The following is a 16,028-nucleotide window of genomic DNA, read 5'->3' on the forward strand; positions in this document are numbered from 1 at the left end:
CAAAATAGAAAATAAAAAAAGCACAGAAGCAACAGAAAGAGAAGGCCATTTCACAGCAATAAATATGCTTTAGATAGGAGGTCCTGGGACTGTTCCACCGCAGTCTAGACGATGGGGACAGCGGAGTGTAACAAACTGAAAACTGGAAAAAAGAAAGCACTTACGAGTACATGGAAACGAAAGCGGATCCCCGGCAGCTCTAAAGTAGCCCTCCTCACATGGGCAGGATGTGGCACCAGAGGCAGAGGGCAGGGTGTGCAGCGGGCACTTCAGGCAGGCACTGTCAGACGCATCCGCCTTGAAGTGACTGGGAGGACAGGCTATGGAGAGAGAAAGTGACAGTCTTAGGGCAATGATGAACATCACATTAGATTCAATGCCATGGTCATTCAAGCCGACCTTTAACCCTGGGTGAGCACAGAATGCCTATGTACATCAGGAAGCATCCACCTGGGATGGAGCTCGCACTACATAAATTCAGCATGAAATATTTTCACTACGAAACAAGTATTTTAACTGTGTCACTGTTCATATTTATGACTAGATATTTTTATTGATTTTCTCTTGCACGAGAAGCGTAAGAATTAACAGTATAAAAATAACATATTGATGAACATACATTAATAAAACATAAAAGCTCTGGTATGCCCACAAACAGGGTCGGTGCAGTGACTGTTACTGCTCTAGACCAAATTAAATGTGTAGCCCCGCCGTGACACTGGAAACCTGTGACTTACATTGTAAGGCGCCTCCTGCTGGTGGCACCCGAGGAGTCTGGTAGTCTTGCCCTGAGCTGGAACAGGTCTTAGGCTTCAATGAAGGGAGTGCGATGATGACATTCCCTACAGTTTACATTAGCTGCAGCCCAGGGTTGTCTTTCTAAAAGCATTATTGACAATCGCTGCATATTTTCTGGTTACAGCTGCATCCACAAGGGGTGAAGTATTCATGAGAAAAGCGGTCTGTTTGAAGAGCAGTCGCTTGTATAGAAACAGTGCAGAAATCCCCGCAGGGCAATAAACACAAATGTCATTATTCAATAATAAGACACATTTTAGATTTTATTAGTGCGCTTAAAACAATTTTTTTTTCTTTAAGGAAGCTACGCCTCGCCACTACAGAAGCCGGACAGAGCCTTATTTAACCTTATTTAACCCACTCACCACAGGGGAGCGCCCTGACGTAAGACGTTTTCAATACAAGGCAGTGGGCCGAGTTCTTGCACCAGAATAGGGAGTGACAGTTCGAGAGAAAGACCAACTTGTCTGCCTCTCAAGTACAGCCGGGACAGGAGGGGGAACAGGGCGTTGCCAGCTCATAGGTCTATTGCCCTTTTAACGTCGATAAAAGCGAACCTGGCTCAGGCTGTAGCATAGTCAGTAATGTATAATTTCCGATCCATTCAATGATTTGTAAAGGCTATTTTGGGGGTACGGAATCAGGCCAAAAGCCCAGTTAAAAATAATTTGTCACATTCTGCAGTTTTCCTCACAGCAGGTAACAGCTGGTGCCCGGTGGGAGGGTGTCATCCCTTCGGTCTAGTTTAAAAAAAAAAGGCCCGACACCCCCTACCTTTCAGCCGTTTGAATGGGGAGTAGACAGAACCTGTTGTAAACCCTGCCCCCAGCTCGAGCGCACAACGCCCTCCCCACACTCCGAAGACAGGAGCTGGCTGAGGCCAGGGGACAACCACGGTGTTCACTGCGCCATCCGTCCCCAGAATGAACAACCGCACAGGGACGCGACCTGCTGATCCCGCTAGCACTTCCGGGTTAGAGGCTGTACTTTCCTGGCCAGGAAACTCTCTCAGCTGTGCAGGTCTTGGGCAGCGAAGCAAAAATGTCACTAACTGTCCAACCTGTGAGAAGCTGTCACTTCACAGCACATGGCCACACTTTTTTTGGACTGACCACCAGCCCCACACCATTTGCGAGGTATCGCTCCCTCCCAGTTCTTCAAAGGCAGGCAAGGTTTTCCTCTCGGACAGTCCTGTCACTCACAGTCACGGGTGGCCTGCGCCTGGGGTGAGGGGAGCGTGAAGAACAGCTTCTACCAAACAAACCACGAGCAGACAGTTTCTGAACTTCCAAACACGAAAGCAATACTCCACGGTGTAGCTGTCGAGTCATTCAACGGGTCCAGAAAGAAGCCCTCCTCTTCAATTACTGATTTGAACTGTACACCATTCTGGTTACCCTATTTATACTGTTACCACCAACATGTCTTTATCCTCCTGGAAATGTAGCTTCTAGAACAGGGCACAAAACCTCATATTTACCCTCTAAGAAGTAACTAGCCCTCTGGCCTACTTAACTGGTCCCATCACTCTGACTGAAACCCTCCGAAAAGGATGTTTTGATAATAATGCGAAGAATGAGGTCTCCATATCTGGATAAGACTCGGGAGAGCTTCAGACGATGTCCACAGTGGGAAACAACCTCCATTTTGCTCCAGTTTATTCCACTCCATGTTCAACCTCAGATGTTCAGGTCACTTGAGGTGTTCTTCCTTAATCAACTCTCTTCTTACAGGGCATAAATTCACACCCGTGCAGGGATCCCTGGGATTTCGGAGTGTAAAACAGTAGAATTGGTGATTAACTAAATAACATGCCCTCTGCTCCGAAAGGTCCCACCTTCAGCCATCATCTTAAAGAAGGAGCCTCATCTTGTGCAATTTTCAGTTTGTTGCACCCCCCATACAGATTTGCAGAGGCAGTCCTTGTCACCTAATTCTGACATACAATGATCTGCTTCCTGCTCATGCACTGGTCCATGAAAGAGGGCACATAAGCCCATATATTGGGTAACACTGCCGTCCGGTGTCAAGCAAGGTACTCATGTTCGCGAGAGGAGATACTGATTTCCCTTTGATTAACAAGTACCAATAGTATGGAAGTGACTTCACCTGCTACGCAAGTGTCTGAGGACAGAAGGGGATCCTCTCTAACACTTCCTGCTCCATTTTCCCAGCATGCACTAGGAACTACTTGCTGCTTAGTCACTGTCCCTGCAACCAGGAAAGGATCAGCTTGGACTTAAGGGTAATCTGCCTGGAGGATCCAGGACTGACTTAAACTAGGGTGTGAGCAAATATGCAAGCACAGGTCGTCACGCACACACGTTCTCACGGAACTACAACACGTGGGAAGAAGTTATCAAAGAAAAATACGCTCTCTTGGTAAACAACCAAACACTGGTACGCAACCACCTATCTGTGACTCCAGCGGAAAAACCTCATCAGACCTGGGTGAACACAGGACTAGCTGTGACAGATCCACTCCGACCACCCTTATCCACACCAGCAGTGTCTACAGGCCGGCCATGTCCCCATTTCTGGGTCACCTGATGCATGCAGGCCAATCCTTGAAAAACTGCCTATCGTCTATGCACGGATTCCCAATTACAATTTTTTTACAATTCTAAAGCATCCCTTTCATTAGTCTATGTCAATCAGCAGGTGGTTGAAGGGGGGGGGGTTGTAGCCTCTATACACAGCCACACGAGAGAGAGCTACTGAGATAGAGACAGTTTGGAGGGGAGGGAGGGGAATAATGGGTCTATTCATTAGGTTCACAAAAGTGCCAATGTACCATATGCACAGAATTTAAAAGAGGACTTAGACCTGTGCGTGAAGGTGGGGTGGCAACGACCATCCAATATCTGCTGTGTGGAGGATGGGGGTCCTTGCACACACAGCTCCAACCTAGAAATGGAATCACAGCCCCTGGGCGATTTCAGCAAAATAGTGATAGCTTATTAATTGTATGCCAGTAACACAGCTGTTCCTCAAGTGCACAGGCACATCTAAAATAACTTTACCTTCCCTGCTCCTCCCCCCTAGCCACAGGGGTGGTTTCACTGGTCCTAGCCCATGAGGTCTGCCTCCAAGACCCATAATAAGATGGGGCTTTACTCGGGCAGATGTCCAACAACACACAACACTGAATGAACCAAGGCCTAGCAACCCGGCAAGCAGCATCTCCGGTGTAGTGCAGAACCATTGCTACTACTATCGGGCGCAGGTGCGAAGAGCCTCATACTAAAAACAGCCTAGAACAGGCAAGTGTGACTTCCACAAGTGAGAAGGAATCCTTGCCCCAAATCCAGGCTTTACTGAACCACTTCAGAGTCCGCCCAACAACACAATCTTTCTTACGTTTGGAGTAACTTTTACGTTTCCAAGGATGGCTCAAAGAAACCACCCTTCTCCCGTGCACTGCTGATTAAAGCATCCTTCCTCTCAATGCCTCCAACACTAACAGCCCCCTTCATTAAGCAAACTTAATAAAGCTAGCCGATTCACTACATTGTGCAAAGGAAAGGAGACATTATAATCCAAATTTCAGCCAACCCCACCTCCTCCCAAGAAGAAATGCCTCTTAATTCACTGCTGAAGTCTAGTCCACTTAGCTTCTGTTGACAGAGGCCCCATATTCCCCGCTTTCGTCTTTCTTTCTTGGAAGGGGGTGGGGGGCTGGCAGGAATAAGTGACAAGAGCTGATCCCCGTTTTCCCAGGATAGATTGGTGGAGGGGTCTGCGAGGCCTGTTGACCCCCATTCAGCGGCAGACAGGCACACACAGGAACAAGTGTAGGGGATTAGGAAGATGAATGGCGTAGAGGGGGGCGACAATGGCGGAGGCAGGGGAGGGGGCAGCACGTCGGGGGGAGACCGCGGGCACGGGAGCGTGTGAAGGATGGATACGGGCATCTGTCAGCAGCGCGAGAAGGGGCGACAGGACTCGAATGATGAGGGACAGCTGGTGGCAGCCCCCGTTAGAATGCTGACACCAGCGGCCCCTCCCTTCCAGGAGACCCGAGACAAACCCCTGCAGTGTACAAACACAGCCCCGAGACGCAGAACACCAACACTCCTCATCAGCCAAGGACTGGTGCTGTGTCCTTCCGCAATCCTGGCCCTGCAACATAATCCCTGTTCTTCTTAATGCCAACCCTTCACACCTACGGAATAACCTGCCTGCCCCTTCCAGAAGCCGCACTGCCAGGCACTGAAACACCATCATTGCCCCTCTAAATTCCAGATACTGGCCCTTTTCAGAATCCTGCCATTGCACTGTCCAGAACACACCAATGCAGGTGACCGCATCAACAGTATCCATTGGTACTCACTCGAATGTCCATGCACCAGTGCGCATGCGCGTTTCACTCACTGGGATGCAGCTGCTTCACGCAAAGGCAAGAAGCCAGGCTGCTCCCCCCAATAGGATTACAGTAGTGTAGGCTTTACACCACAGGAAGGCAGAAGCTGCAACCCCGAAGGAAGGAAGCACTGGATCGTGGGCCGCCATTGTGGGCCAATTGCGCCACTTTCATGTGGAAGCGTGAACTTCCGCTTCAGCAGTCCCCGGGCAGGAACCGCTTCACAATGGCCACCGTCCCTGGGGCAACTGAACCACCTAGTCACAATGGCAACCCCCCTGTCCAATGTCGCATTGTAAAAAACGGATTGATGGTTCACTCTCAGCAGAGAGTCGTGTAGATTGTGCACTCCCGATTACTTAAGTTGTACAAATTCACAAGTTACAGGTGATCAGCGTGCACGCTTTCTGAATGCCTGCATAGCATGAGCTGTATATGTGTAAAGAGTTGCCCACTGGAACTTGGCCTCTTTACACATATTTACTCTCTAAATATATGACTATGCATGGTGACTGTCCTGCAAGCACAAATGCACTAGTGTGATACAGTGGACACAGCAGAGTAAGCCTTACTACAGAGAAACCAATTCTATGGATATCAAAAACACAATAGAACAGTCTAAGTTGCTGTGAAGCAAATATGATAACCACCTCCCAACATTTCTAATTCAGAACTTTTTTTCCCCCCTTTCCTTAGAAGGCATACACTTGATAATCTTCGCTGGGCAAGTCCTTCATAGACAAGGTATATATACACACATGGCTCGGCATTTGACTCACCGACCAGGTCTACCTGTTAGGGCAGCCATCCTAAACGCAGTGTTATTCGCTATCAAGGTAGTCACTTTAGAAAGCACCATTCTTCCTGCCTAGATAGAAGCTTCCATAACCTAATTAGGAAAGCAGTCTCTTCAGGGACAATTTCACCGGTCACTTTCAAAGTAAGATCAGAAGGAAGGCAGACTCTTTCTAGGTTTTTTGGGGCTCAGACAGATATAGTCAGTCACAGAAAGAGATCCTGTTTACATCTGGATGTTTAACAAATTCCGCCCAATGTCGGTGTCCAACTGAAAACCAATGCAAAGTTTCATGTGGACAGACCTGCTCTTTTTGTGGGCTAACAAAGGACCAGATTCCTATAAAACAGCTCCTGACCACTAGACACCAACAAGCTCAAGTGGCTAACATACAAGGTTTTTCTCTTTGCCAAGAATCCAACTCTTGTGGTATTCAATTCTCTTTTAAACTCAGTGATCCTTGCATGCAATACCTGTCCTGTTGCCAGGAGAATTGCCACCCCTCAGAATCTCTTTGCTGCCTGGAGCTCTGCAACTGCCCCAAACCGGAACTTCTTGGCTCTGCTACTGCTGACCTACCAAGCGAGAAGTCATCCACTCTGGCAGTTCAAAGGACATGGCTAGCAGCAGAGCAAAGTAAGGGGCGGGGCTTATGATTGGGGCAGCGTTCATCAGGGAAAGGCAGACTGCCCATGGCTAAGTCAAAGCACATCACACGTTGACATGTAGGATCACACGCCGACATGTAGGATCACGCACTGACATGTAGGATCACGCGCTATATAGGATCACGTGCTGACATGTAGGATTACGCACTGACATGTAGGATCACGCACTGACATGTAGGATTACGCGCTGACATGTAGGATCAGGCGCTGACATGTAGGATCAGGCGCTGACATGTAGGATCAGGCGCTGACATGTAGGAACAGGGAGCATATGTTCTGGCATACAAACCCATATTACTCAACTGGCATCAAACTCCCACATCTCCAGGCACAGCACTTTGCCGACATATTCATATATTTATACATGTTATAAATTGCACATCCCATCCTACAGCCCTAGGGACATTAAAATCAGAGCCTAGCAGTAGCTCGGATATTCTTAACTTTGCATGGACGAATTTTGAGCGGAATTTTGTACAGAGTGATAAGTCAACTCGCACAATATTTAAGACTGCACTCATTTTAACATGTCTGAGAGATCTCTCGATCTGTTCTTATTTTAATGGGCCTTGTTTTAACACAATTACTTTATTGTAATGTCCGTGTTATTTATGCTACTTATAGGATTTTAAGTAATCACATAATAAATCTTTGATTGGTTGATTGATTACTGTTCAAAGTCTGAACCACTCCGCTCCCTTGAGCTCTGCCTTTTTCCAGCCCAGATTCCCTCTGCTCCATGGAGCGGTGTCATTACCCCAGCCCGGTGGCACAGCTGCTAAGCTTTGCCCAGGCCCAGCCTTCCCCACTGCCTGGCAGTCTGGCCAAGCCACTAAAATATGCATAGCATCAGCAGGAACCACGCTCCCCTCCCACCACATACTAATAAAGGGTTTATTGCATTTTTCAGAAACCATGTTGACACAAGATTATATAACGTGCCATAAATTTATTAAAACGTTCTGTTGCCAACGCTTCTGAATAAACGGTTCGCAAATGAAGGCAATTTTCCTGCTCCGTTGTTTGCAAAGCAACGTGCTTAAAAGGAACCAAGACCCGCCCACTCTGCCGACACCACCGTCCTGGCAGAGGCAGAAGAATTGCTCTATGAGTGACATTGATACTGGGCGGGGCAGCACAAGCAACACAGGCAGGATGTGAAGCGTCAGTGTCTAGCGTCTGACTGGTGATCACCGAGTGCGAAACTTGCAGACAAGTGCTTTTAATTTCCACAGGGCCAACTCAGCCTTTCATTCTCCTAAGGTGGATAAACAGGATAACCTCTGCTAGCAATAGCTATGACTTAATAGCTAAGGCACGATAACAGTTTTGGAGTCTGTGCTTTAAGTAGGCATCGCGGCCACTGGCCAATGAGGTAGGTGTTCCTGCGTGCTACATCAATAATGGTGGCTTATGGAAATGTCGCGCCCCCATCCTACAGTGAGCTGTGATTTCGCCAGCAACGCTAGGTAGTCAAAAGCACGAGGACGGAAACATCCAGAATGAGCCAAGGTCCCGGGCTCGGCCAACAGGAAGCGAGGGAATGTCGGGACACTTCCGAGGCGGATGAGATGGTATCGGTCCCGGATGAGTGTTGGAAGGCGCGGAAGGAGGGCCTTCTAGGGACGTCCGGAGCCCGCAATCAAAGGCGGTGCGTCATGGGAGAATATCTCCTATGGAAAGATGTGTCACGCCATTACAGCCTCGCTTCGAGACCCCCTTACGCCCGCCGACGCTCACCCCGGAAGTCTTACTGTAAAACTACCCCTTTGGACAAATTACTTCAAAGGCAAAATATTCGTTCATTAGTGAACCTGTGTCACAGGATAGTAATCCCGAGAGCACTCACCCAGCCCCCTCCCCCACCGACAAAAACGTGCCACAAAGGAAACACTCGGATCCACAAGAAAGAATGCTTTGACAAAAGAGCAAATCACACCCTCAAAGAAAGAAGAATCTCGTACTGCAAGGAAATAATACCAAGAAAGAAGCATTTCGAGAAGAGCAAGAAATGACTGGGTGATGCGTTCATTCTGTAAATGACACTAAAACGACACAGATCAAAACTTGAATTTGTGGTGCTCCAGGCAAAGTGACCATATGCCACCCTGTAGCCAGACAACAGGACCACAGTGGATGCTCTTATGGAAAACTGGTGCCACCTGGTAGCTGGCGGCCTAGGCAGCTGCCTCGAGAACTGGAGGAAGAGGGGCAGACGGAGAAGACTGCAAGCTGGGCAGGTGGGCCAAGCAACCCCAGGAGCTAGAGAAATAGCAGTGCCAGCGTGGAAGTACTGCTGAGCCCCGAGTGGGGGTGCCAGCAATGTGGTAACGGAAAAAAGCCTTCGCCCCAGCCTATGAGCCCATCCAAACTCTAATTGCAGAGCGGAGAGCAGGATGCAAGGGAACATTCAGGGACGGAGGCCAGGACTGCTACTGGAACAGGGCCATAGAGATCAAGGAAGAGGCAGGAGGAAGTAAGATGAGGGAGCCAGGCTCAGAGGAGAGGGAGGGAGGAAGAAAATGTGACGGAGAGCCACAAAGGAAAAGAATGGGAAAAAGAGGAACGAGAATGGGAGGCTAAGCAAATAGGAGAGGGAGCGAGATGTCCTGTGGCTCAACAATATCCGAGTTAGAACAAAGAAGTGGAAAGTATAAGTTTACACAACGCTTACAATAATTGTAAACAATGTAAACAGCCTATATGGCCCGGGAAAAGCAAAAGCAACAGTGCTAGTCCTCGATAAACACTGAAAGCCAATACGAGAATACATAGGTTAGCAGGCTGTACCAGGAAAGCGAAGGCAACACTTAGGTGAGCTCTGACATTTGCAAGGCAAGACACACTTTGCTAGGGAAAGACCAGAGAATAACTCCGCTAAGTTTAAAACGGTCAGCAAGGCATTCCAAAAAGAATGACATGGAAGCTAGGCATGGCAGGGGAAACTCAAAACTAAGACAAGGTGAGCCAATAAGGGTCAGGTAAACCAAAACCCAATAGCACCACAGAGAACTAGGAACATTAACTGGCTTGGTACGGCTGTAGGTATAAACCCGTAGGTTAGGTAAAGCAACATGAAAGGGTGATCCACGCTGAAAATAGGACAGATGGAAATTATTTATATCTCGAACACTCCACATTGTAATTTGGCACATTGTATTAGGAGTGGCAATACAATGTGGGCTGGTAGAGAAGTCCACTGTTACACTTAGTGTTGCATGGGTAAGTATAGGTAATTGTGTGACAAGACAAATCACACCACTCTATTGGTTTGTGCACACAATTATAAGGAATGGCCAAGGAGGATGATAACAGCAGAATGTAGTAGCCCGGTGCAGAAGCAAAAGTGCAGTCACATCCTATTGCTGGATGGCACAAAGTGGGATTTAGTCCACAGATTTGGCAGGAACTTGCAAGCCTACTGCATTCTGCGTACCTGACCAGAGTAAGAGTATGCTCGCTCGCGGCTGGGATACCAGGTTATAAGACCACACCAGATGTAGTCTATGATGCAGCGAGTGGACAGCGGAGGAGCAAGATGGCTGCATTGGTGGGACTGTGGTGTGTGCAGGGTTGGGAAAAGGGTACAGTCATCATAATGAACACCGTGTGTCAAGGACTACTGATAGCCACTACCCCCAGCAACTACTGGCCACCTAGAATTTCATAAAGACTCAGGGCAATGAAATTAACTCCTGTCTCGGACACCTGGCCTAGCACACACCTGCCTGAATGGCATCAGTTCTAGAGCAGAGGTCACACTCCCAAAACTACCCCTGGTGCAGAGTGGTACATAATACTTTTATGTGATTTGTAAAAAAATCATAAAAGGGTGGAACTTACCACCATGCGGTCAACATTTGCATCTTTAAAACAATACAAAGTAAACGACAAGTCGGAATTAAAAATAGTAACGTAAAAGTACACAAACTTTGCAGAGTTGATCTAAGAAGGAAAGTAAAACTTAAAAGAGTTGTGTAAGTTGGATCACATTACACTGTTTAACTCAAAAGAATACTTGTAATATACTAGTGAGTTGAGGGAAGAATATCCATTGAGCAAAATAAAGAAGGGTCCGTGACCGGCTATGGCCAAGCCGGTTATCCCGAGTCCTCTTTGGTTGGTACCTTGTTTTCCAGCTCTTGGGCGGTATGCTCCAGAAATTTTATAGTATTACAGGATAATTGGATCCAAGACCCACTAAGACATTTAATAACTGCCGCCCTGCAGGTTCTCACCTGAGCGTCTCTTAAAAGTGGTAGCAGGAGCGTTTTCCTTAGTTTCTGGAGTGCCGGACATATGCATATTAAATGCAGTAGTGACTCCGCGCCGTTTCCAGAAAGGCGACAGTCGTGTGTTGGCCACGACCGTAGCCATTTGGGGGTGAGGTCTTTACTCGAAAAGCAACCCAGCCTTAACAGGCTTAATTTCCTTTTGTGGTAGTCCCTGAAGCAGTCTTGCAGATATGGATGGGGTTTCAAATAGGTGTATGATGGCAAGACAATCCAGGCGTGGCTTTAACCAGCCACTGCAGCTTTGTCCATTAGTAGTGACGCTTGTTTAATTGCTTTGTTGGTTAACTGTTTGAAAGCGGTGTAAGTCATGGGTAAAAGCCAGGATTCTTCTAATGCTAACGCATGAAGCGCTTGCCTAAGGGACTTGTATATGGAGTTGGAAAGCCCTGCCTGTTTTTCGACTTCTAGCCAGCACAGATGAGCCAGGGAGTGATCTTCTGCGTCCCTCATTCGCCAGTAGTATTTGGCAAGGGCTCCGTGTCTTGCCGGAAACTGATTTGTGAGACCATATTCCAAACGTATTTGGGCTTGGGAAATGTGACGCGGAATTGAAAAAAGTTTTTTGAACAGGCTGGATTGGGCGAGATTTAGGACTGTAGAGTCTCGGGTTGCCATCAACTCAGAGCCGTATGTGAGCGATGGCAGGAATTTAGCAGCTACAATCTTTAAAATATGGCCAGTGGAATTTCCCCGTAGATGTTTTTGGACGGTTTTAAAGGCAAATTGGAGTTGTTTGACTTTTGATTTCCCTTGTTCCAAGTGCTGTTTGTACTTTAACTTATGGTCCAGTAAGATGCCCAAATATTTGTATTGGTCTACCTGAGTTAGTGTGGTGGAGTTTATCTTCCAGACAAATTTTTGTCTTTTCTTGCGAGAGCCGGAGAAGCATAGGATGTTTGTTTTTTAAGATTTATTGTTAATTGCGCATTCGAGAGATACAACGCAAGTTTGGAAATCATGCGTTGTAGGCCGAGAGGAGTTTGTGACAGGAGCACAATGTCATCTGCGTATTGGAGACTCATTATGGGTAGATTGCCCAGTTTTGGTGGATCTCCCTGGATAGAACGTAAGTCACTTTCTAGGTCCGCGGTGTAGATGTTGAAGAGGCAGGGAGCCAATACGCAGCCTTGCTTTAAGCCGTTAAGCGTGCAAAATTTGTTTGTCAGGCATCGGCTGTCTCCTTTTTTCACTTGGACCCATGTATGTGAATAAAGCTCTATAACTGCACCCATTAGCTTTAGCGGCGCACCCCAGGCTTTCATTTTAGCCCAAAGTTTGGATCTGGGGACTTTATCGAATGCCACTTTTAGGTCCAGAAAACATGTGTACAGCGAGTTAGAATTGTCAATTGCCTTTTTAGCTAGGAGGGTTATCGCGGATAAGTTAGTAAGAGTGCCCATCCCTGGGCGGAAACCTGTTTGTGTTAGCGGGATTAACCCTATGCTGCTAACCCAAGCTTCCAGTTCTACCAATAAATTTGACGCGTAGATCTTAGCCTCCACATCTATTAGGGCTATCAGCCTGTAGTTGTTAGGGTCTGAGCGGGACCCAGATTTATGTATTGGGTGTAAGATGCTGCCCCTCCACGATTCAGGAATGTTCCCGGTCCTTAGACTGTGATTGAATAAGGGGAGTAGAGTAGTTGACTGGCCCAGAACGTGGGGTCTTTCCTGAATAAGGCATTGGGAAGACCATTTGGTCCAGGTCCTCCGTCCGCTCTCATTGATTTTATGTTAGAAACCTGCATAGGTGTAATCAAGTCGGTTTTTCCTGTGTACTTTGTTGTTAATGGTTCACTGGTAACTTTAGGATCAAAGGACTTTAAATCTGCTGTTGTTCTCGGGCTTGACGGGAGAGTCTCTGGGGGAGACTTGGCTTTGTTATCTGTGAATGTATCGTGCGTGGAGTTGTATAATAAGTCAATGTGGCTGCACCAAAGCTGGTCTGTCAGGTCTGATTTAAACTGCCGATGTTTGCCGTTGAGCAAAAAGTTTATTTTTGACCAAAAGTCCTTTGAATTCTGCAACTTGCTTGCATGGAGTATAGTGCTCGCTAGTTTTTCCTTATATATTCGCTTGGCTCGATTGGTCTCTCTTTTTAGCTCTTTTTTTAAGGCTTCAATTGTTTTCAGAGTTTGTTGTGAAAAATGAGGTTCCATCATGCGTTCAGCCCTAAGAAATGCATTAGTCTTTTTAGTTGTCGCAGTTTTGGGGTGAACCATTTCCCTCCACTGTTTCTTATGGTTTTTTGTCCTCTGTGGTTAGATTGAAACTGGTGCAGAGTGAAGAACGTTTCACTGACTAATCAGGAGGCAGCCTCAGCAGTCACTCACGAGGGCTGTCGAGGGGTCCTTTACAAACATGGACTGCTAGGGAAGGGTTGCTGGGACCCCAGAGAGCAGCTCTTAAGAATACACTGGGCAAAGCTTTAAAACGGTACCCAGTGGAAGCATGTACATCTTAAACAAACCAGGACGCATAGAAAGTGCAAACCAGGCCTGAGCCAGCTCGAGATTTTAGAATACCCTATTCTAGACAAATCAACCTACTTTCACTACAGAACGCTGTACATGAAGTGCACAGAGATTAATTATCTAGATCATGAATTACAGCACATCACCTATTACACTGTCCCAAAGCTTCAGTCTTTGGGGCCCACCCTCAGCTCAGCCTCCTAGCCTCAGAGGGCACCTTGGTTCTTTACTGCAGAGGAACCGTAAAATGATCTTGCTGGTTCACCTAGACTTCTATCTGAGACTGAACTTTTACTGTCCGTCCTCCCCTTCTCCACCATGCTACCCATACTCCCCGTTCTGCCCAGAGTATCATATTTTGTAAGTGGTGATCAGAGACGAATTGGCTCAAAGTTAACAAATCACTGTGAAATTAGGTAAATGCAGTTGACCGTGCCAAATCAATGTATACAGCGGTGGCATATCGCTTTACATTGCATTCAGCAGTTCCAGACCAGCGTGCATGCCAGTGGGCAGGGTTAAATCACCGCTGATTAAAATGTGCAGCGGTATGTCATTGTATGTGTAGAATGACATTACTGCACATTCAAGTGTGCAGTATAAGCAGATGTCATCGCAGTATACTCCAGACATGCGTGACAGACTGGCCGTTCCAAAGGACAGTGGCCCATCAGTGTGTATTCCAAGAGCCACCACTACAACAGTTAGTTGTACATCTACATTCCAGTAGACAGTGATAGTTCATTTGCTGTTCCACTGGGCAGTGACAGAACACTGGCTGTTGCAAAGGGCAGAGCTAGGTCAGCGGTTGCTCCTGTGTGCACCTACAAATCCCTGTCGGTTGGTTATGTGCGCATGCGCCTGCCCCTAGAGTCTGATTGGAGCACCTCTACCAGCCGCTCCAGTCTCGTGCACCAGGAAGTGGCGGAGCAAGCCCAGGCACGAGGCCCCTCCACCCACTACAAACCTGTAAAATGTCGAACACGGCACCTGGTGCTGTGGAAACTCCTTCAAGTAGCCGGCTTCCTGGCCCGAGGGGCCTGCGTTCGTGAGGGCTCAATTACAGCTGGCGAAACTGCCAGAGCCAGGTAGAGGCACCTGTCTAAGCTCACACAGAACGCCTGTGTCTGAGCCATGACGCACCAACGTGAATGTTTAGGCACTTTACAACTCTACGGTTTAGTGTTGTGCTCGGGAAAGTTCGACGCCGAGGGGCGATGGTAAAACCGTGATACACCGCGGCCGAGGCACATCTAGGCTGATAAAGGAAAGGAAAAAAAAAAAAAAAAAAGAGGGTGACAGAACAAAAACTCCACGTCGACAACTTGTGAACTTGGAAGAGGCAGTACAACAATCGGCCACCAGGAAGTGGGGCCTTTACCCCCTTCTATCCGATGGGGAAACGGCCCGGTAGCAACAGGAAGTGCGTCACAGGGTGGGTCGGTCGGCAGGCATCCGATGACGCGCTGCCTGCGGCTGACCTCGCAGAGTTAAGTGTGCGAGTGTTTCAAGGAACTAAAGTCACAGTCCATGGGGTGGGCATGCCCACTGGAGAAGCTGTAAGTACGAGGGGAAAAATTGTACCTCAGAGGGACGGGAGACTGGGGAGGCCTGGTAAAGAAGTAATTAGGTCAAGAAAAGGCCGGGTCACTTGGGCAGGGGGCGTGACTGGCGGTATTGGAACCAACCCGACGCCCACCTCAAACTGGGCATACAGGTTTAGACTGTGCAGGGTGTGCGGGGAGGGATTGTGAAACAGAAAGGGAGGACTGAAGGGGAGAACTGGGTGAAGAGGAAAATTATCGAATGAGGATGGAAAAAAAACGCCTAAAGAGGAGTGATGAAGGAGAGAGAAATATTGTCTGGCGGGACAAGGACAGAGCTGCAGAATGAAATATGGCGACACCACACCTAGCCGTGACCTCGATTTAGCTCCTGCTCAGTGGAAGGCCTCACCCAGAGCCCTGGGGGTGAGCACAGGCCCCAGAGCAGGTTACGGGTCAGGTCTAAAGGTGCACCAGACACTCGTGGTACCGGAGGCTCCTGTTTTGTTACACTATCTCCGCCTTGGGTCCAAAGCCTGACGCTCCTACTTGGAACTAGACCGCTCCATATCTCCAACCCACAACCCCCGACCTCCGCCTTTCTTCACAGACCGATTTTAAGTCAAAGAAAAAAAATGAAATATTGATGCATGTTCTGAGAACACTTGTATTGCCAAATACAAGCAACGCATTATACTACAACATGAATTGTACAGTTTGTAAGGAGAGGAATGCAGTGGGGCGGTCACGGCTTCCTCAGTGAAATGAAGATGCCTTAGAAACGGTGAACTAATGCGGGTGTAAATTCGACAGCACACATGCACACCAGAGTTTTAGCGGTGCCGAGCTCGCTCTAATTGTAATGGTATTTATATAGCTCTTACTTCCGCCGACGAGGAGTCGATGCGCTTTACGCCGTGCAGCACGCGGCTCCAGAGATGAACTGCGCAAGCAGCAGGCTGCAGCAAAGTGAAATAGCCTCGTCCTGTATACCGACGCGGCCCACCCCCGCCCCGAACCCCCTGCATCCTTCAAACACACACACCCCTCCTCAGCCCTCTTCATTATCTGCAGCCCCTTCACCAGGGCAC

At 48.0% G+C, this 16,028-nt stretch overlaps 1 protein-coding gene across 2 annotated transcripts in view; it reads right to left on the reverse strand.

The window, feature by feature from the left end:
- Positions 1–16,028, reverse strand: part of EPHA2 (EPH receptor A2) — a 73,287-nt gene that overhangs the window by 30,067 nt on the left and 27,192 nt on the right. For both annotated transcript variants that reach the window (XM_078642545.1, XM_078642546.1), the window contains exon 4: positions 165–320. In XM_078642545.1, the coding sequence (XP_078498671.1) occupies positions 165–320 (156 nt within the window). The remainder of the gene's footprint in view (positions 1–164; positions 321–16,028) is intronic.

The sequence above is a fragment of the Lissotriton helveticus genome, chromosome 5_1 (genome assembly GCF_964261635.1).
Source record: "Lissotriton helveticus chromosome 5_1, aLisHel1.1, whole genome shotgun sequence".
Classification (NCBI taxonomy): Eukaryota; Metazoa; Chordata; class Amphibia; order Caudata; family Salamandridae; genus Lissotriton; species Lissotriton helveticus.